The sequence below is a fragment of the Gracilinanus agilis genome, chromosome 3, assembly GCF_016433145.1.
Source record: "Gracilinanus agilis isolate LMUSP501 chromosome 3, AgileGrace, whole genome shotgun sequence".
Taxonomy (NCBI): domain Eukaryota; kingdom Metazoa; phylum Chordata; class Mammalia; order Didelphimorphia; family Didelphidae; genus Gracilinanus; species Gracilinanus agilis.
In genome coordinates, this window is record NC_058132.1 from 597,056,917 (window position 1) to 597,077,657 (window position 20,741).

General features: G+C 34.8%; 1 protein-coding gene across 1 annotated transcript in view; it reads left to right on the plus strand.

Moving 5' to 3' along the window:
• The window catches only part of NBEAL1 (neurobeachin like 1), a 173,817-nt gene that overhangs the window by 122,251 nt on the left and 30,825 nt on the right, over nucleotides 1–20,741 (plus strand). Inside the window, exons 33-39 of the mRNA XM_044670647.1 lie at nucleotides 10,080–10,212; nucleotides 13,110–13,258; nucleotides 13,886–14,019; nucleotides 15,546–15,647; nucleotides 15,982–16,077; nucleotides 16,493–16,617; nucleotides 18,153–18,293. Coding sequence (XP_044526582.1) covers nucleotides 10,080–10,212; nucleotides 13,110–13,258; nucleotides 13,886–14,019; nucleotides 15,546–15,647; nucleotides 15,982–16,077; nucleotides 16,493–16,617; nucleotides 18,153–18,293 — 880 coding nt within the window. The remainder of the gene's footprint in view (nucleotides 1–10,079; nucleotides 10,213–13,109; nucleotides 13,259–13,885; nucleotides 14,020–15,545; nucleotides 15,648–15,981; nucleotides 16,078–16,492; nucleotides 16,618–18,152; nucleotides 18,294–20,741) is intronic.

Below are 20,741 nucleotides of genomic sequence, written 5' to 3' on the forward strand. Positions count from 1 at the left end.
CTGGGGGGGTTGGGGTGAAGGGGATAGGAGGAGCATGAATCAGGTAACCATGTTAAAAATGTATATTAATAAATGTTAAAAAAAAAATGGCCTTGGAGGATTCCCAAGTGTCTTGAGTTCCATGTCTGCAAATTTAAGGTGTGTTGTTAGAAATGTTATTTTCTTGTAAAAGATTTCCATTTTTTGTTTGGCTCAATACACATGGGTTCTAGATTAAACTAAACTTGAAAGGCTATGCCTAACATTTAGGAGCTTATGATTTACAAAATCATGACAACTAGGAATTATTTTTTTCTGTTTTTAAAGGTAATATTCTTCCTAAAATAGATAAACAGTAATATAGCATGTATAGGGCTGCCTGATATAGAGTCATGCTACTACTTTTTTTTTTTTTAACCTTTAACTTCTGTGTATTGGCTCCTAGGTGGAAGAGTGGTAAGGGTAGGCAATGGGGGTCAAGTGACTTGCCCAGGGTCACACAGCTGGGAAGTGTCTGAGGCCGGATTTGAACCTAGGACCTCCCGTCTCTAGGCCTGACTACCCAGCTGCCCCCTGAGTCATGCTACTTCTAATACAAACCACCTATGTGACTTCGGCCACTTTTCCTTCTAGTGCCCTTGTAGGCAGCTCTCTACCATTCTAAGTAACAGAGAAGGGGAGAATTGGCATTACTAAAGTTCTCTTTAACCAATAAAATCATAGGTCCGGTCCCTGGATATGTGTATGCATATATATGGAACACTGTGCCAGGTTTGGGAATGAATTGACAAAAAACAGAGCTTAAAATGATCTTAAAGATAGGAACTCTTTATTTGGGAGTGTTCCCTAAGCAGGAATGGCAGCTTGCAGCTATCCCCATAATCTTTTCCCAACCAAAAGAAGAATTTCCTAGCCTGATTGTGCCATCTGGTGGCAAGTATGAAGAATGGCTTCTCCCCACAGCCCCACAATGCTATTTCAAGTTGTCTTTCTCACAGGTACACAAATTCTTTTGATCTTACTTCTTTTCTTTTCCCTTTGTAACCCAATCTTTCCTCTGTTTTCATCTCTTGTCCTCCCACTGATCCTCTGTGAATCAAGAGAGAATTCTAATTATGACTAATAAACTTGAGATTAATTGTAGTTGAATACCTATTCAGAAAAGTAGCCTTGAGATTTGAATGAGACTTAAACAGAAACAGTTCTATTAACCTCTAAATATTTTGAAGGATTATAAGTACCCTCCTCAAAATTGTCCATGAAAGTTTCCATCTGCTCTTTCCATTGTTAACCTTTTCCCCAGACTATAAGTTTTCAATATTTTTAAAAAACATATTTCTTCAATTTTGGTTCCTTATTGTTCAGTTAGTAATACCAGAACATAATTTCTTTTCTACCATTTTCATTCCAAAGTATAAAATTTCAGTTAAACTAATATTATTAATTCACATTTTTATAGTAGAATATAAGGTCTCCACTAGAAAAAGAAATGGCAAACAACTCCAATATTTTTACCAAGAAAACCTTATGGTCTATGGGGTCATGAAGAGTCACTAAACAATAAAAACATTAGCTCCTTGAGGTAGAAAACTCTACTTATTGTCTTAGTACCCCAAGCACTTTACCAAGTAGATTATGTTGTATAGTAGATACATAACAAATACTTGTTGGATTGAACTGGAATGGATTAGATAGACTTGAATGTTTAAAATTAGTTTCCTCAGAAGCACCCTCTGGGAAGAACAGGTATTGCCACAAAGATAGAAATGACTATTAAGTGACTTCCCCAGCCAGAAAGAGTGAGAATTCAAAGCTAGCACTTTTTATTCTTTCTGACATTTTTTCCCTTAGACGATATGGACTAACACACATACATAATCACTATTATTATTTCTGTGACATTAAGCAAGTATCTGTTAGTAAATAGTTTTCTATGGGGAAATAATTTAAGCTCTCTAATTAGTCAGTTTATACTTTAATCGAATGAGAAGACTGTTAAAATTTCTTTAAGGTCTGTTTTAGCTATAAAATCCTTTGATTTCTAGATATCATTTCTAGGGAAAAGTTCATTCTTGTTTTTAAATTAGGTGCATTTTAAGTTGGGATCAGAATTTTCATTTGTAAGATATTCATATGCCAGGTTTTAAATTTTGATTTTAATGAGTTTTTTTAGTCATTTTAGTCCATTAAAATTTTTTTTCTTGACTATTGAAATCAAAGAAAGAATTAATATGACTGAGGACAAATTCCTTACTGAGGTTAAGTGTTAGTTTTCTCAGTCACAAAATAAGGTCAAAAACCTTTTTTTTGTGTCATGGTTCCCTTTAGCAGTCTGACTTATAAATATAATTTTTAAATGCATAAAATAAAATACATAGAATTGCAGAGGAAATCAAATATACTGACATAGTTACCATCAAAATATTTTTCCCAAATTCCTAGAGCTCTAAAATTCATTCTATGATTTATTAAATAAGAGAGAGAAAGCAACAACAGCAAGCTGTTGACTTTCAAAGACCTGTAAGATTTTATTTTAAGAACCATGAACATTTCATTTATTCACTGTTAGATGGACCCTTGCACCAATGGTCCATTGTGTTCTCTCTCTCTGTGTCTCTCTCTGTGTCTCTCTCTGTGTCTGTCTGTCTGTCTGTCTGTCTGTCTCTCTCTCTCTCTCTCTTGGTTTCCAGCATAATGTTGGCCTCAGAAGGGGATGATGATAGTTTGAAATCCCAGGGGTTCAGGGATATATGGGTGGCAGAGGTAGGGTGTTGTGGGAAGTAGTGCTAAGAAATGAGAACAGGACAATTTTTTCTTATTTCTCTGTTTAGAGTAAATCATTCATTTTCTTTTTCAAAACATCAATTGATCAACCAGCAGTTACGCAGAATTTGTAGCAATAGTTACAAATACAAAAGTGAGATCAAGGAGTTTATTCCTCAAGATTAATCTCTTTGTTCAATAATGTATGATTGTAGGTAAATTAGCAGTTTTTTAGTGAGTCCTAGGAGAAGAATAGAGTTCATTTTTATCCCAATATCAAACAGCAACTGAGAGTAATGTGTACTCTTAATTATTTGAATCCTTAAGAGTGATGCTGAGAAAGAACTTCAGATATTCTAAATAGTAACTTCTACTTCATGAACCCTGTTTTGTTTTGAGAGGTTAGTTTTATAGCATTGGAGTAAGGCTCATTTAAAAATGCAAACAATTTTGCCATCATTAATATACCTCTTGATTAAGATTATGAATCATATTTTATTTGCAAATTCTTATTGAAAAAGTCAAATAATTTGCATAAATAAATGAGCAATGCAGAGAATACTGTTATGATGTTCAGTGGGTTGTACCAGTGAATTAGTTAGGACTGAATAGGCATTAACTCTAGGCCAAATATACAAAAATCTAACATGTAATGGGTGACTCATTAGAAGTTGTAAGGGCTGTTACTCTGTTCCTTTTCTATAGTTTACTTGGCACATATGACTTTGTGTTAAGGCCTGATTGTCTGGAAAATAGAATGGACTAGAGGATTATGGGCATATGACTACTGCCAGGACATAAAAGGGAGTTGGATTTATGTTCGAATCTGAGATTAGAGGGCATCAATGTGAAGCTAATGTCTATGTGAGACAGAAAGGGGAATATGCTCATTATAAGGGTAGGCTCTAAATTGTACATCTGAATTGATGATTGAGTATAAGCAAGTGTAAGAGAAGTGACAGATCTGCATATTCCTTGGCTTGGAAAAGAATAGGATGTCATTTAATTATTATAATCTCAGAAATTTAGGTGTGAAGTCAAAATCAAGTTATATTAGCAATATGAACTGATGATACTTATAGCTGCTATACCTGAAACAGGCTTAGATTAACCATACAGGGTTGAAGTTTCAAAATGCAGTAGACGTTCATGGAGCATAAAACCCAATTAGAAACTTCTGTGGTTCTCCATTGCTTTTAGTTTAAAATACACACTCGTTATTTGGTATTTAAAGCCTTTCACAAGCTGGCTTCAACCTTCCTTTCCAGATTTACTGCCCATTATTCCTTCTGCCCTCAAAAAGCAAGTTCACGTGCAGTTCTGTATTCTTGACATTGTATCTCTTCCTCTGTGCCTTTCAATAACCTGGCCCCCTTTGCTGGAATGTTCTCCCTCCTCATTTTTGCTTTTGGAACATTAGCCGCCTTCTCTTTCAAGAAGCTTTTATTGATTTCCTTAGTTGTTAATCCATCGCCCTCCTCACTGTCTCAACCACTGTTGTTTTTGGGGGGTAAGGAGGGTAGGGGAGGAAATACATCCTGTATTTACTTAATCATAAACATCTCATTTAAGGGGAGGTACTACCTCACTTTTCCCCCCTTATTTGTATAAACTAACACAATGTCAGTCATGGAGTAGGCACTTAAATACTTACTAGTTGATTTATTTGCTTGTTTGCTCATTGCAGTTTAGGGGTGAGTATCTGTTGCAGAAGATAAGAAGGTAAAGAAAATTTAAAAATACCTCAATTAGTCTTTCTAAATTAAAGCAGTTATACAGTAATACTTGATAACTAAAATTCAAAGGTAAGCATAAGAAAAGAAAGCATGGTTCAAAAGTAAAAAAGATAAGTCTAAGGCATATAGATTAAAAATTCTGGAGAATTTAGCCATTGTGAGCCCCTCAATAACATAGTAAAAAGCAAGTTTTTTTTCATTTTAATGAATCAGAAATTACTGATTACTGATATTGAAGTCACTTCCAATTTTGTTATCTATTTATGATCAAATTACTAACTTTTTAGAGCAAAGACCAACATCAGGATCAAACTGGAAAAAAGAATAAAAGAGAGACAGCTACTATCTCCAGTTGAGACATCTGTCATCTGACCTATTGAAAATGAGTTGAGCCTATTTAAAACAAGTCTTGATGCTGAAAAATAGGAAGCAAATGAAAAACTGATTTCAAGATAGATTATTATAATTTCCTATGGAAGTTTAACTGGTATAAATCAGTCATCCCCTCAAGGAAACTAAAAGAGCATCAGGATTGCTTCAGCCAAGAAAAGTTTGATCTCTGCTAAAAAAGATCTAGGAGCCAAGGTCATTACTTATTTAGAACAAAAGCTTGGATGGAAAGATATCATGAAGGAGGGTGAAAGAGGCTTATGAGCACTAAGCACCAAGAAATAGTGGAGGGAAAGAAAAGATTAAAGGAAGCTCATTGCTAGATGCAACTTAAGCAGCGTTGTGCTGAGGATACTGCAGGACAAAAGTGTAAGACTGACAACATAGATCAGAATAGAAAAGAGCTGTCTAGGTTTTTATGCAAAATGGGGCAGTATCACATATGAATTTTTTATCTCACTGTCCCAGAGGTATGACATGAGGAGTGTTGCTAAAGAAAACCAAGATGTAAATAATCAAATTATGTACAAAGTAGAGATTCTTCCTAGAGGTGACATAGTTGTGAGGGTGTTAAGGAACCATTGTTTAAGACATTAGAGAGGGGAGGGTGCCAAAAATTTCCAAAATGTATTAAAAACATCTGATAGCCTACTTTTCTATGTCAGTATAACCTTTAAGAAAATAATCCACACATGCATCAAGTAAATTTTTATAGGAAGTATAAGAAACAGTCTTTATAGCAAATTATAACTTCACATACTATACAAATTATAAACATATTTCCTAAGTGACTGAACTCCTTGAAAATTATCCATTAGGCCCCCAGGAACCTCATCATCTTGTAAGATTACATCAACCTTGATAACTCAGATTTTTTCAGTATCATCTACCCCTGACTGGCAAGTGGGGCAAATAGTTCTTCCAAAATCTTTATTTAGGGAGGATCCTCAGGTCAACCTTCTCTTCATTTCCTACCCAGTTGCATTCCTTTAGACTTCTCCATCATCTCCCTAACCTGGTACATTTCCCCTCTTTTTTTTTAATGTCTTTTTTCATGCCCAGCTTTCCTTCCCATTAAATTATAAGCTTTGTGAGGGTAGGGACTGTTTTCATATTTGTGTCTCCAGCACTTATCATTGTGCCTGGTACATAGCATGTGCTTACATTAAGGCATAAAAAGCAGAGATTTGAGCTTGATTAAGATGTTTCTTATTGTCACGAAGTATGTTTAGCATGGTGCCATATGGAAGAGAGGTTAAATTATGTTTATGGATATAGATTATGAAGTTCTCTAGGTAATGTTACTGACTGCATGACACCCTAGAATATTAAGAGACCCTATTAAATGAGATCCATAGCCACTATAAGGACAGGTTTTGCAAGCAGAGCATGGAATGTCCTTACACCACTCAAAAAAAATTCGGCATACTAGTTAGTCTACAAACTTTTATTAAGTACTTGCTTGCCATGTGCTAGGCACTGCACCAAGAACTGAGGACACAAAGGAATGCACATGGTCCTTGCCTTCAAGGAAATCACATTCTGATGGTGGAGACAGTGTAAAAGAAGTTTTACAGAAAAGATCTAGAAAGAGTAGACAGAAAATAATTTTCCAGAGAAGGCCCTACTGAGGAGAAAAGGGCTAGCAAAAGCCTCTTGCAGGAGATGAGATTTGAGACAAGTCTTAAAGATAGCCAGGAGTTAGAGGGGAGGAGAGATAGCATTTCAGGTTTGGGGGATAATCATTGAAAAGGCACGGATTTGGGAAATGGATAGGGGACAGCAAGAAGACCAATATTTCTGATTTATAGAGTATATGAAAGGAAATGAAGAATAAAAAGTCTGGAATGGTAAGAAAGGAACAGGTTGTGAAGAACTTGGACTTGGAACACTGGAAAAACCAAATGGATGAAGAATGCCATTTGTCTAGAGCAGTGGTTCCCAAACTTTTTTGGCCTACTGCCCCCTTTCCAGAAAAAATATTACTTAGCCCCCTGGAAATTATTTTTTTTTAATTTTAATAGCAATTAATAGTAAAGATAAATGCACTTGTGGCCATCACCGCTCTGCCCGGATCGCTGCAGCACCCACCAGGGGGTTTCCACTTTGGGAATCACTGGTTTAGACAATGATATATAATCAGATGGATGACCCATAAAATTGGTTCATCTATATATTTATTTTGCAAGCACTGCACATAGACAATGATCTGGCGCTAGCATTATATGAAGAAGATTGCTTTGGAGAAATTGCATGGTGCATTTAATGATTTTAAACTCTTACCTGAGATAATCGTTATTCACCTAGTGATGCTTTATGACTGCAAGTCATGGAATACTAATCTCCAAAAATTTAAGTTGCATGTTATCCAAATGATGATTGAAAGGCACATAGTAGGAAATATATTACCAACCAAAAATAGGACAATAGGGGCAGCTGGGTAGCTCAGTGGATTGAGAGCCAGGCCTAGAGACAGGAGGTTCTAGGTTCAAATCCGGCCTCAGACACTTCCCAGCTGTGTGACCCTGGCCAAGTCACTTGACCCCCATTGCCTACCCTTACCAATCTTCCACCTGTAAGTCACTACACAGAAGTTAAGGGTTTAAAATTTAAAAAAAAAAAACCTATCAAAAAAAAAATAGGACAATAGAAATAGTTAAACAGATATCATCCTCTCTGTTTCTTTCTTTTTTTCTCTCTGTCTCTTGATATCTGTCTTGTCTGTCTCTCCTGCTCAGAGAGCATTATTATTTTCCACTGTATCATTAGAACAAAAGGATGGCTTCTGGCATGTTGGGTGAACTCTCCATAAAAGATTTATAGGAGTAAATGGACAAGAATCACTGAATGAGAAGGCTTGAATGGATTATGAACTTTATCATTAAAAGAAGTACCCATATTGATGAGATCACAAATCCTTTGACGTATATCCCCAGGGTAGATGTGAACCTTATATTTACACAGCCCAATACTACATTAAATTGGTTCTTTTCATCACTCTGAGTTTTGAGTAGAACATTTCCAGCATAGAATGGTGAATGAGAAAGACATTTAGTAGGGGGATTCCAATAGAGCAGCTAGACATTCAAGTTTCTTTGATGTTGGGTTTTTAAAAATAGATTTTTATATGTCACTAGAATTTATCATAACATTCCTCTAGCCTGGTCTCTTAGAGAGCTATCCTATATAACAGGAAATATTTTTAAAGGAAACAAAAAAAAAGAAAAGAAAATTAAAATTTAAAAGAAAAAAAACTGTCCATAGACAATGATCTGGACCCAGAATTATAGGGAAAAGATTGCTTTGGAGAAATTGCATAGTGAATTTAATGATTCCAAGCTCCTACCTGAGATTGTCACTATTTACCTAGTGATGCTATATGACTAAGATTAAGATGCATGTTTCCCAAAGGGTGATGGAGAGGCACATGGTAGGAAGTATATTACTAACCAAAAATTGGATAATAGAAATAGTATAAAGGATATCATTCCCTAACTGTTTTTATGTTTTTTGTGTTTTGTTTCATTTAGTTTGAATAACCATGATCATTTATTCAAATTTAAACACAAACATTCTTCCCATTATCCAAGGTGAAAGCATGTATATTTATATAAGCTACACTAACACTGCATTAAGTTCAGAGAATTCATGATAGTCTTACTTTACTGCCTTATATTGGTGTGGAAATGATACTGGGGCCTTGAAAGTCTATGCTAGCAGAACACATATCCATGCCATTCTCCTAAGCTTCGTATATGGTTCTATCAGTAGATTATACCTGCTTTTCAAGGTCTAGCTTAGCTAATTATGACTATAGAATGGCTTATCATTTGTTTGTTGGCCAGTAGATGCTGAATTATTCAGTTGTAGTGACCCATGAAACAAAATTACCCCCCAAAATTGTCATTTCCATAATAATAGTTGGCATAATTGAGGAAAGGGATGAAGGTTAAAATAATCATAGTTTTTAGACCTATAAACATCATTTGAATTGTTGGTACTTAAGTGATATCTTTGTCTATTGATACCCAACTTGATATACTATGGAAGTAATCAAACCACATCAATATTAGTATTTTCACTATAAACAAGAAGAATAGATGGCCTGAAATAATCTTAAAAAATGTTAAAAAATAAAAAAAAGTCACCTAAAGAAAGGCATTCAATGTAGTAGATTTTTTTTGTGGATGAACCAGAGACAAGAATTATCAAGAAGAGAAAGTATGAATGAAATTACTGACAAATTCATTAAACTAGTTTAATCACATAATATCTTGTCAATAAGATGTAACAATGTATTGCATATATACTAGTTTAGGGTGTGTAGTCTACAGATTCCAGATGCCCACAGCCTCCAGAAATAGCCTCAAATATTTCCTTTCCAGCAATGGTGGCACAGTAATAGAGTGCTGGGCCTGGAGTCAGGAAGACTTCACTTCTTGAGTTCCAATCTGGCCACAGATATTTACTAACCATGTGACCCTGGGTAACTCATTTAACCATTTTTGTCTCTGTTTCCTAATATGTAGAATGACCTGGAGAAAGAAATGGCAAACTATTCCAGGTTCTTTGCCAAGAAAATCCCAAATGAGTTGGACAATTTAAATGAGTAAATGATAAAAACAGCAATGTTATCAAGCTTAAATAGAAAGAGATCCCTGTAGGTCATGTAATGATTTAGAAAGCAATATCCATATTGTATTGTATCTTTATGTGTTTCATTAGATATTTTCTATTTACATATTGGACTGCACCCAGGAATTTCACACCTTTGCTCTCTCCTTCATTAGGGACATGTAATTTTCACATGATATTCCTTTGAATTTTTCTAAAGATATAGGAAATCTCCCTTTACATTAATCTTTGAGATGTGTTGGTGCCAAATAAAGGAAATCTAAATGATAAGCATAGGGCCAATTTAAAGAGAGTACCTGGATTTTTTGGGATAGAGTAGTATCACTTTTAAAATGTCCATTCTTGTTACTGTGTTTCTGTCATCATATAAGTTTTTGAAGCATTTGGGAAAGTTATTTTTTCCTAATTAAGTTGCTGCATTTCTCCTTCCCATAATGTTTTCAAGCCATTATTTTCACTTCTGTTGCTAATATTCATACATTTTGGTTCTAGCTAATGACCACATATTCTATTTCTGATGGTGCCATAAGGAAATATAACTTTTTTTTACTTTAAACTATTTTGTGTTTAAAACAGGTGTCCAACATTCCCAGCTCTCTAATGAGTCGTTGCTGCTAGAGGCAGTGAAACAAGTGAAGGTCAATGATAGGGAAGAGGATAAACTAGATCTTCCTGAAGAAGATACAACCACCAGAGCAGATGTGTATGTGTAAGCATTTAGAAAAGTATTAAAATTCATGTCGTGGCAGGAATTAGACATGTGCAATTTGGAATTGATGATAATAATTAGACCAATTTAATTTTCTTTACATGGTGCTCTAATGTCTTCAGGTTGTTTTACAAATATCTAATTCTTATAGCAACTCTGTGAGGTAGATGCTCTTATTATCCCTATATTACACATAATCAAATTGAGGCTAAAGTGGGTTAAGTGATTTGCTCAGGGTCTCAGAGCTAGTATGTGTCCATGGCAGGAATTGAATTCAGATCCTCCAAAAAAGGCTCCAGTTTTAATGTTGAACACCTGCTCTACCTATTGCTTTTTGAAATGGAAAAGAAATGTAAGATAGAATCTCTATTCCAACTGGCAGGCAAGATTCACACTCTTTAAACAGTTATAGAACTCAATCAGTAAATAAGACTTCATTAGTATCTATTATGTGGTAGGTAATGAGATAGAAAGACAAAAATGAAATAATCCCTACCTACTCTCAAGGAAACTAAATTCTCTTGGGGGAGACAACATACCCAGATGACTTTTTTACAGAATATATTCAATATACATCATTAGTCATTTTGAAAAACAGTTTACTAGGAGTAATGGGATCAAGAAAGAATTCATGTACAAGGCAGTAATTGAGCTTCTTTTTCTGTTTTAAAAATTTATGGGGCAGCTGGGTAGCTCAGTGGATTGAGAGCCAGGCCTAGAGACGGGAGGTCCTAGGTTCAAATCTGGCCTCAGACACTTTCCTGCTGTGTGACCCTGGGCAAGTCACTTGACCCCCATTGCCTACCCTTACCACTCTTCCACCTATAAGTCAATACACAGAAGTTAAGGGTTTAAAAAAATTTATTTATTTGTTTATTTAGAATGTTTTCCCATGGTTACATGATTCCTGTTCTTTCCTTCTCCTCTTCGCTCCTCACCTCCTGGAGCTGACAAGCAATTCCACTGGGTTATATGTGTATCATTGTTCAAAACCTATTTCCAGGGGGCAGCTGGGTAGCTCAGTGGAGTGAGAGTCGGGCCTAGAGACAGGAGGTCCTGGGTTCAAATCTGGCCTCAGCCACTTCCCAGCTGTGTGACCCTGGGCAGGTCACTTGACCCCCATTGCCCACCCTTACCAATCTTCCACCTATGAGACAATACACCGAAGTACAAGGGTTTAAAAAAAACAAACAAACAAAACCTATTTCCATATTATTCATATTTGCAGTAGAGTGATCCTTTAACATCAACACCCCAATCATATCTCCATTGAACTACGTGAATGATCATATGTTTTTCTTCTGCATTTCTGTTCCCAAAGTTCCCATAGTTCTTCATCTGGATTTGGATAGCATTCTTTCTCATAAGTCCCTCAGAATTGTCCTGGATCATTGCATTGCTGCTAGTACAGAAGTCCATTACATTCGATTTTACCACAGTATATCAGTCTCTGTGTACAATGTTCTTCTAGCTCTGCTCCTTTCACTCTGTATCAATTCCTGGAGGTCTTTCTAGTTCACATGGAATTCCTCCAGTTCATCATTCCTTAGTGTTCCATCACCATCAGATACCTCAATTTGTTCAGTCATTCCTCAATTGTTGGACACCCCCTCATTTTCTAATTTTTTGCCCCCACAAAGAGCTCGGCTATAAATATATTTGTACATGAATTTTTCCTTATTATTTCTTTGGGGTACAAATCCAGCAGTGGTATGACTAGGTCAAAAGGCAGTGAGCTTGTTTTTCTAAGAGGTGACATGATGTAATAATAAGGCTGCAAAGGGAAGGGATTGTGAAGAGTGTCACAAGCCCAGCAGGAGTTTATAATTTATTCTCAAGGTCATAAAATTCCCCTGAGATTTGAATAGGGATACGATGGGGTCATTTTTAGGAAAATCACTTGGGTATTTGTATTGAGGAGAGTTTAGAGAAGGAAAAGATAAGTGTACTAAAGGAGAGGCTGATATAATAGTCCAATTGAGATGTGATCAAGGTCTGCACAAGAGTAGTAGCCAAATAATTAGAAGGGATGAACAATTGGAGCTCACATCCCACAGGTGCTGGATATATACGTATGTGTAATTAAAGTGAGGAAGGCTTAAAAGAAGAGGTTTGGGAGATCCTCCATGGGGAATGGGATAGGGGAAAGTACAAGGATTTCCTTTTCACCTGGTCATGTTGCCTTTTTTTTTTTTTTTTTTTTTTTTTTTTATCCTTACCTTCTGTCTTAGAATGAGTACTCAGTATTAGTTCCAAGGCAGAAAAGCGGTAAGGGCTAGGCAATGGAAGTTAAGTGACTTGCCCAGGGACACACAACTAGGAAGTGTCTGAGGTCATATTTGAACCCAGGACCTCCCATCTCTAGGCCTGGCTTTCAGTCCACTGAGCTACCCAGCTGCCCCCTCATCACACATTTATCTAGTGTCTGTTGTGTGCCCAACACTGTGCTAGGCATCAGAGGTACAAAGTCTAAAGAAAACAGCCCCTGCCATGAAAGAGCTTACATTTAGTCAATGGACATGTATGTACAGAGGTAAATACAAACTCTATATGAAGAAATGGAGTTTTTGAAGTACAAAATGTTTTATCATGTAGAAATAAAAGATCTTGTTCAGAATAAAAGTATCCAAGATGAAGAAAAGAATAGATGTCCAATTAATTTAGATTGGTTTCAATTCAGTGAACCCTTAAGGAATTTTTAATCTAACAAGCATTTATTCCATGGAAGGTATTGTGTGAAAGACTAGTGAAAAAAATCTGAAAAATTTGTTAAGAAATTTAACATGTAGTGGAAAATTCAAACTTATTTCATATTACTTTGATATAACTAAGAATTTAACTTGAATGTGACTTTTTTTTCTATTTAAGCAATGCAATGTTTGTTGTTACTTTTGCAGAGATGAGAAAGGAGAACAGAGTCAAAAAGAAAAACTGGTATTATCTGAAGATTGTGAACTAATTACAGTAATTGATGTGATTCCTGGAAGATTTGAAGTCACCACTCAACACATTTACTTCCATGATGGTAGCATTGAAAAAGAAGATGGTGAGGAGTTCTTGGGAGTTGGGTTCCCTGCCTCCTTCATCTCTTATACCAGTTCAATAATAAAATATTCAGCTTATTTTAAATGGAAATAGAGAAAGCTACAAATAGATATAACAAGAATTATAACTTTGAGCAATGCTTTCTTTGAAAAGAAAAACAAATGATTTCATATTTCATTCTGATCACTAATTTATTTGAATTTGTAGAGAGACTATAAGCAAAGCATTATGATAGAATCTTGATTCTGTCTTTGTTGAGTAGTTGGATATCCTATATCCAATGATATTGAATTCTAAGTTCCTTTCCTATATTGGAAAGAAAAATTTAACATGGCAACTTAATTTAAAGCAAAAACATTTCAAAAACTAATATTCAAATTGATGGTTATTTTATATTCTCATTGTGAAGCAGTAGAATATCTGTAGATTTTTTTGTGATTTTCTTACAAGCAAATGATTTAAATGTGTTCAAATAGTACTAAAATTTGTTCTTATGCAAAGTATGAAAACTGAATGATTTCTCCTTCACTTTCCTTTACTTACCTTTGTCAGAATCTACAAAATAATGTTCTAAAGAACCAGAGTACTTAATGTGGTACTTTAATCACAATAGTTCCTCTCTCTGAAGGAATAGGTTATGATTTCAAGTGGCCTCACCCTCAAATTCGAGAGATCCATCTACGACGGTACAACTTGAGAAGGTCAGCCTTGGAGATTTTTCTCATTGATCAATCCAACTACTTTCTCAATTTCAAAAAGGAGGTATGTAGGGAAGTATTTCTCTGGTGACAGGTGTGCATAAATTATTGTGGCTTTTAAATTAGCAATTTCTAATTGATTTTACAGTTTAATGAGATCAAAATATAGCAGATGATCAAAAATCTCTACACCCAAGACAAGAAATGAGGCTTTTGTATTGTGCAGATTTTAGCTCTATTGTATTAATTGAAGAAAAATGGCTATGGAAGCTATTAAATACTTCAAGTTAATGTTGCCTACAAGTTGCCCAAAATTTTTGTTGCACATAGTAAATTCTCAGTTGACTATTGATTTGCAACAAAATACAATGAAATGCCATCATTTTAAAAAATTTTATAAAACTATCTTAATACTAAACTCTTTGAAGTTCATAGATGAAAGATGAACTAAATATTTAAAAGCTTAGTAATAGTTAATTGCCATTTCCCATTTACTCTCCACCTTCCATTTCCATAATGACTTTACTGTGTTCATTGGTAGATGGAGGTAAGAAGGGGACAGAGGGTTTGGAGACAGATACTGACTGTAGTATGGAATATGGATTTAGGAATATCCATGTTTTTGACAATTTATCATAACTGCATTTTAAAATACTTATAAATATATCAATTAAATATCCTTATTAGAAAGCCAAATAGGTCTGATAGTATCTTTTTTTACTATCAGTAACACACCTCATCAGTAAATGCAGCTCATTTATATCACAAAAAAGGTTGAGTAAAGTTCCAATTTTTAGGGATGGAGCTATCCTTTTCAGTGAATGATTAAACAGCACTGATATACAATATGATATGATAAACATTAAACATTCTTTGTGCGTGGTGCTATGCTAAGAGCTGGAATAAAATAAGAAAAAGAAAGACAGTTCCTGCCCTCAAAGAACTTGCAATCACATAGGGAAAATCAATTCACAAAAAGAAACTGAAAAGGGAGAATCAAAAGGTAGAGAGTGGAGTGAAAGTATGATTAAAACCACATAGATGACTGGGATTTTGAACCCTCTATAAAAGGGGGCTGTGAAGGAGTGTTTTTCTTTGCCCTACAGGTCTCTAATCAGAGGACTGGTTGGAGATAGATCAGAGTTAGGAATGAGATTAGTGCTGTATATGTATATCTGAGAATTGTCAGTATAGATATAATTAATATAACCTGTTGTTAGACTTTGCTATTGCTTTAGGAAGTGATATTTCCATTTTTCAAAAATTGTTTCTATAAATATTTAACCTTTATAATATTTTCAGAAAATGTCTGTCCAGGTCTTTCTTTTTTTTGGTGAGAAAGTGTTATCTTTTATAACTAGAGCTTTCTAAAAATGTTGTTGATATTTTTGTTGTTAGATTCTGCTAATAATAAAAGTAGTTAACATATGTATTTGTCATATCTCCAGTTTATAGATAAGAAAACCAAGAGTCATTGAGGTTAAAAGATTTGCCCAAGATAGTGGAGCCAGGCATCATGAGAAGCTGAACTTAAGTTAACTGAAAATTTTCTCAATCATATTCTAATTGGATAATTATGCTTTATCATAGGTCAGAAACAAGGTATACAGTCGACTCATATCATTTCATTCTCCAAATATTCATGGAACCAGATCACCACAGGAGCTCTTTAAAGCATCAGGATTAACACAGGTAAAACATCTTTTTTTTTTTCCTAATGGGTTTAGTTTTAGTAGCACACATCACCAATTTTTACATAAAGCAATTGTTAGAATAGGTTCATGAATGCTTTTGTGGATGCCAATCTTTATAGACTGAATGCTAAAGGGGTGAAGGTGAGGAAAACTTACCGTGAAATCAAAATGGAATAGAAAAGAAATGAATATCTCATGGCATTGAGACAAATATAAAGAATATCTAATTAGTGCCTGTCAGTCAAAGGGATAAATTTTAGGGAACTTATTTGTACTATTCTAGGAAATGTTAGCTCAAATGATTTAATATTAATATATCTTATACAATTTAGAAATGGATCAACAGAGAGATTTCAAATTTCGACTACCTCATTCAATTAAACACAATGGCAGGAAGAACTTATAATGACCTTGCTCAATATCCTGTGGTAAGTTGCATATTTCTTACAATTCTTATGCCCGAAGCAATTTTCAGTGGTTGAGGAACTAAAACGAATAAAAATAACCTGTATGTGATCAAAAATAAAATCTAGCAGCTTATGATTCTCCTTTTCTTTTTTATGCATTTTCTTCTTTCCAGAGTTTTCTCTCATGATCACTTTAAAGAAATGTGTAGTCATATTAATATTGTTAAAGCTTCTTTTCTTTCCCCTTTTGTCGAAAATTCCCTCATGGACATTTCAGGAAATAGTTTTCAAGTATTAGAGAAATGGGTCAGTAGATCATATTCTATTAATGAAACTAGGAAATGAGACATTTCTTAAAAATAAAATTACCTTGTTATTGTATACCAGTGTGCTGATTCTATGGAAAGAAAAATAGCTATGAATTTTGATTCTATAGTTTCCTTGGATTCTAAGGGATTATACTTCAGAAGATTTAGATCTCAATAACCCAGCTGTATTCCGAGACCTGTCTAAGCCTGTCGGGGCAGTAAATGATAAGAATGCTAAAGCTGTGCAAGGAAAGTAAGTGTGTTTTATTCTTTAATTTTCTTTTTTTTCTTTCTTTAAATAAAAAAGGATTATTTCCATCAGGAGGACAAATGTTTATTTTTTCTTTTGAGTCAATTATACATGATGTTTTGTAAAGTTTAAGCAAATGATAATTAATATTTCTGGGAACTTCACTTCTAAGCTACATACTAAAGAGTAAAGGGTTCTTGAAGATTTCCTTCTGTCTTATTCAATTATCTTTGTTATTAGAAAACTTTTATTTAATGCCAGAAAAAGAACATTAAAAAGAAACGGGAAAATCTAGGTTCACCTCCCACTATAGACATATAGCTATATAAGATGCTGTTGTACATTAATGCAAGAAATTTCCTTATCTGGGAATACTTGATATCAGTGAAATAACAGGTCTAGTCCCAGTTCCTATCCATTCTCTAATTTGTGGAGTTTTAAGGTTTTCAAGAGATTTATGTATATTTTTTTATTTGATCCTCTCAGGTAATTTCTACCAGTACTATTATTTCTTTTTACAAATGAGGAAAGTGAGGCACATGGATTATGTGGGATTTATGGGTGAATTGACTCGTCCAGTTTCACACAATATATCTGAAAGGCTTGATGCACACGCAGATTCCCACACCCATTGCTGCAATAAGTGTAGAATCTACTGCAGGACTTTGCAGTCTCCAGATTGTGATCTACTCTGCTAAAGCATAGATATGAATTAGAGGGTGGTCTAGTGCAGACTTCATATTATAAATAAGGAACTTGAGGCTTAAAAAAGAGATGAATCTTGCTCAGGGTTACACAGTGATTTGTTGGCCAAAACAACATTCTCTTCTTAGACCTCAGGTTCCTATCTGAGTGTTCTTTCTTTCTGCTCTCTGACTTCTGAATGACTTCTGTAAGAAAACATTTTGAACTCTCCACCTAATGTTGCCTCTCTTAAGTCAGCTTTTATTACATACGTTATCTACCTATAGTTAGTTGTTGGATCATAATGATGTTTGCATAAAATAGTCCCACTTCCCAACAGGCAACAAGGTGGTGCGGTGGATAGAGTACTAGACTTGGAGCCAAGAAAACTCTAGTTCAAATTTGACCTACACATTTAACTAACTGTGTGACTGGACAAGTCACTGAGCTTCTGTTTGCTTCAGTTTCCTCAACTGTAGAATGGCAATAATAATATCTACCTCACAGGGTTTTGTAAAGCACTTCCATAGGATAGTGCCTGGCACTATGTTAATGCTAGCTATTAATATTGGGTTTTGTTATCATTATTGAGATTCATTATCGCAAGAAAATGTCTTAAATTAAGTGTTGGTGATATGTCAGGGTTTTCATGAATATTGAAAACTAATTTAGTGAATAAAACTTTTATATTAAAGAATGATTTCACACTGATGAAAATGATATACTTTCAAAAATAGAACATGATGATATTTACTTTTTACATTAGTTCTAGCATTGTATGAAACTTTGAATTAGTTTAACTATAATTTATTAGTAGTCTTAAAGTTTGTGTTTTAAGGATGTTTCTTTCTCAGATATGAAAATTTTGAGGATCCGCTGGGGATCATTGACAAGTTTCACTATGGTACTCACTATTCAAATCCTGCTGGTGTTATGCATTATCTCATTCGTGTAGAACCCTTCACCACTCTTCATATTCAGCTTCAGAGTGGCAGGTATGTTATGAGAAAATAGTAAATCCTTGCTATTAATCTTTGTTTGGGGGGAGAAAAAGACCACACCAAAAATTTTATATCCTATACAAACAGAGCAAGATCATTTTCATTTTTTTTCTTAGGACAAATTCCGTTATCACTGTTAGTGCAGCCTAAAATTGGCCTGATGAGTATAGCTTGTGCTAGAAGCAGACTAGTTGCAAATAACTTTAAAGTAGGTTCTTTTTTCCTCTATCATCTCACTGTATTTTTCTGATAAATAGCAAATCCAAACACCCTTTCAGTGGTTTAAAGCTGGATCCTGGAAGCTCACCTAGAAGCCCTCTTAAAAATATTGAGTATGTTAAGAGGGCTAGGAAAAAAGGAAAACAATTAAAATATATTACCTTGTGTCAAACAGATTTACTATGACATTGAAAACACATCCTCCACCACCTTATTTCTTATCTCTTCCTAATAAAATTCTTATCTAAATCTTACTTTATTTACACTTTAATAATGGCTAATGGCCTAGTTTGGTCCCTAAACAACTTTTCACCAACTTCCCTGTCTATCATTTTCCTCTCCCAGAATTAACTTAGATTTCTACTTCTGGTTCCAATTTTTTTTCCCTCAACTTTCTATTTATAATCTCTTTCCAAGTGTTTTCTTGTTCTTTTATCTGTCAATTTCTTATTTCTTTAATTGGGTAACTGTGCAAAAGGAATCATGTTTGGGATATTTTCTAGAATATGACAAAAAGAGAAGAATAATTATCCACAGATTTTGTTTTATAAGCATAAATTTAGCACTTAGCCAAATTATTAAGGGTGCATAAAAATTGAATCTTTCAAATGCATGTCCTTTGAAGTTTCAAGTTCCTCCCTGCCCCTTTCTTTTTGTTTCCTCACACCTCTTTCCCAGAATGCTAGGTGGTGTAGTAGATAGAGCTCTGTTCATGGGGTCAGGAAACCCTGAATTCAAATTTGTCCACTTACTAGCTTTATGACCCTGGGCAAGTCATTTAACATTTTCTTGCCTCAGTTTCATCCAGAATAAAATAAGGAGGGGCAGCTGGGTGGTTCAGTGGATTCAGAGTCAGGCCCAGAGATGGGAGGTCCTGGGTTCAAATCTGAGCTCAGACACTTTCTAGCTGTGTGACCCTGGGCAAGTCACTTAACCCCCATTGCCTAGCCCTTACTGTTCTCCTGTGTTATAACCAAAATTGATTCTAAGGCATAAGGTAAGGATTTAAAAAATAAATAAATAAAATGAGGATAATAATAGTATCTACATCCCAGAGTTTTTGTGAGGATCAGAGGAGATAATATTCGTAAGGCACGTAGCACAGCCCCTAGAACATAGTAAGCACTACATTAGTGCTTGCTATTGTTACTGTTAACCTGTTCCCTGTTTCCAAGTGATCTCTTCAGTTCCCAGGAGGTCTGTTTTGTAGGTGATTGTTAAATTAATCTATCCAGCCATAGTCTTTTTTCTGAATCCCATTCTTGCGTCATTAACTATTGGTTAGACATCTCCAGTTGCATGTTCTGTAGACATCTGAATCTTAACAAATGCCAAATAGAATAATTATCTTTTTTACCCCTCCTTCAAAAGTCCTTTTTTCTGTTGATGGTACATCTGTCCTTCAAGTCATCCAGTTTTACAGCCTCATAGTATCCCTGGCTCTTTGTCTCTTGTGTCCATTCATTTGCTAGAATTTGCCCTTTCTCCCTCAACAGCTTCCCTCCACATTGCTTTGTTGCAATTCAGGATAGTTTCAGAGATTATTACACAATAATTAATCAGGATTTTTCAGGATTTTGGTCCCCTTTCAAACAAGTGAACAAGCATGGAAAATGATTCATGGAACTAGCTACCAGCATATTTCCTTACTTTTGTAGAGTTCAGCCTTGTTTTCCCAGGCTTCAGAGAACCCTAAAATCCTGTAAGCTTAAATTAGAAGGAAAAAAAGGCTTCTGTCTCTTCTTTATTCCTGCTACAAAAGAGCAGGCACTTGGGGGAGCTGCTAGATTATAGAATCAACGCTACCTTTCTGTAGGTTCTGAGGCTCCAGAGAAGGAAATTAATATATCAGACAGCAAATAGCCCAACCATTAAGGAGACTAGTCACACAGCTGCTTAATTGATCCCACTTTCGCTTCTGTAAATCAGAATTTATGAAATTTTTCAAATGGGTAAGAATTAATTTAGAATATGCATCAAATCTGTTAGCCAAATTAAATTAGCATTATTGATGTTTTTTCAAATCTATCTGCATGTATTTGAAAGATAAAATCATCTGTTTTTCCAGAATATAAACAAAAGTGAAACACATAGAAAATTATGGACTTAAGAATTCTAGTCACTTGGAATTAACATAATTTAACTAATGAAACTACTATTATGCCATGTGTTTTAAGTCAATAATGTACTTGTTCAAAAACTTAGATATATGGTTTCTAAAAA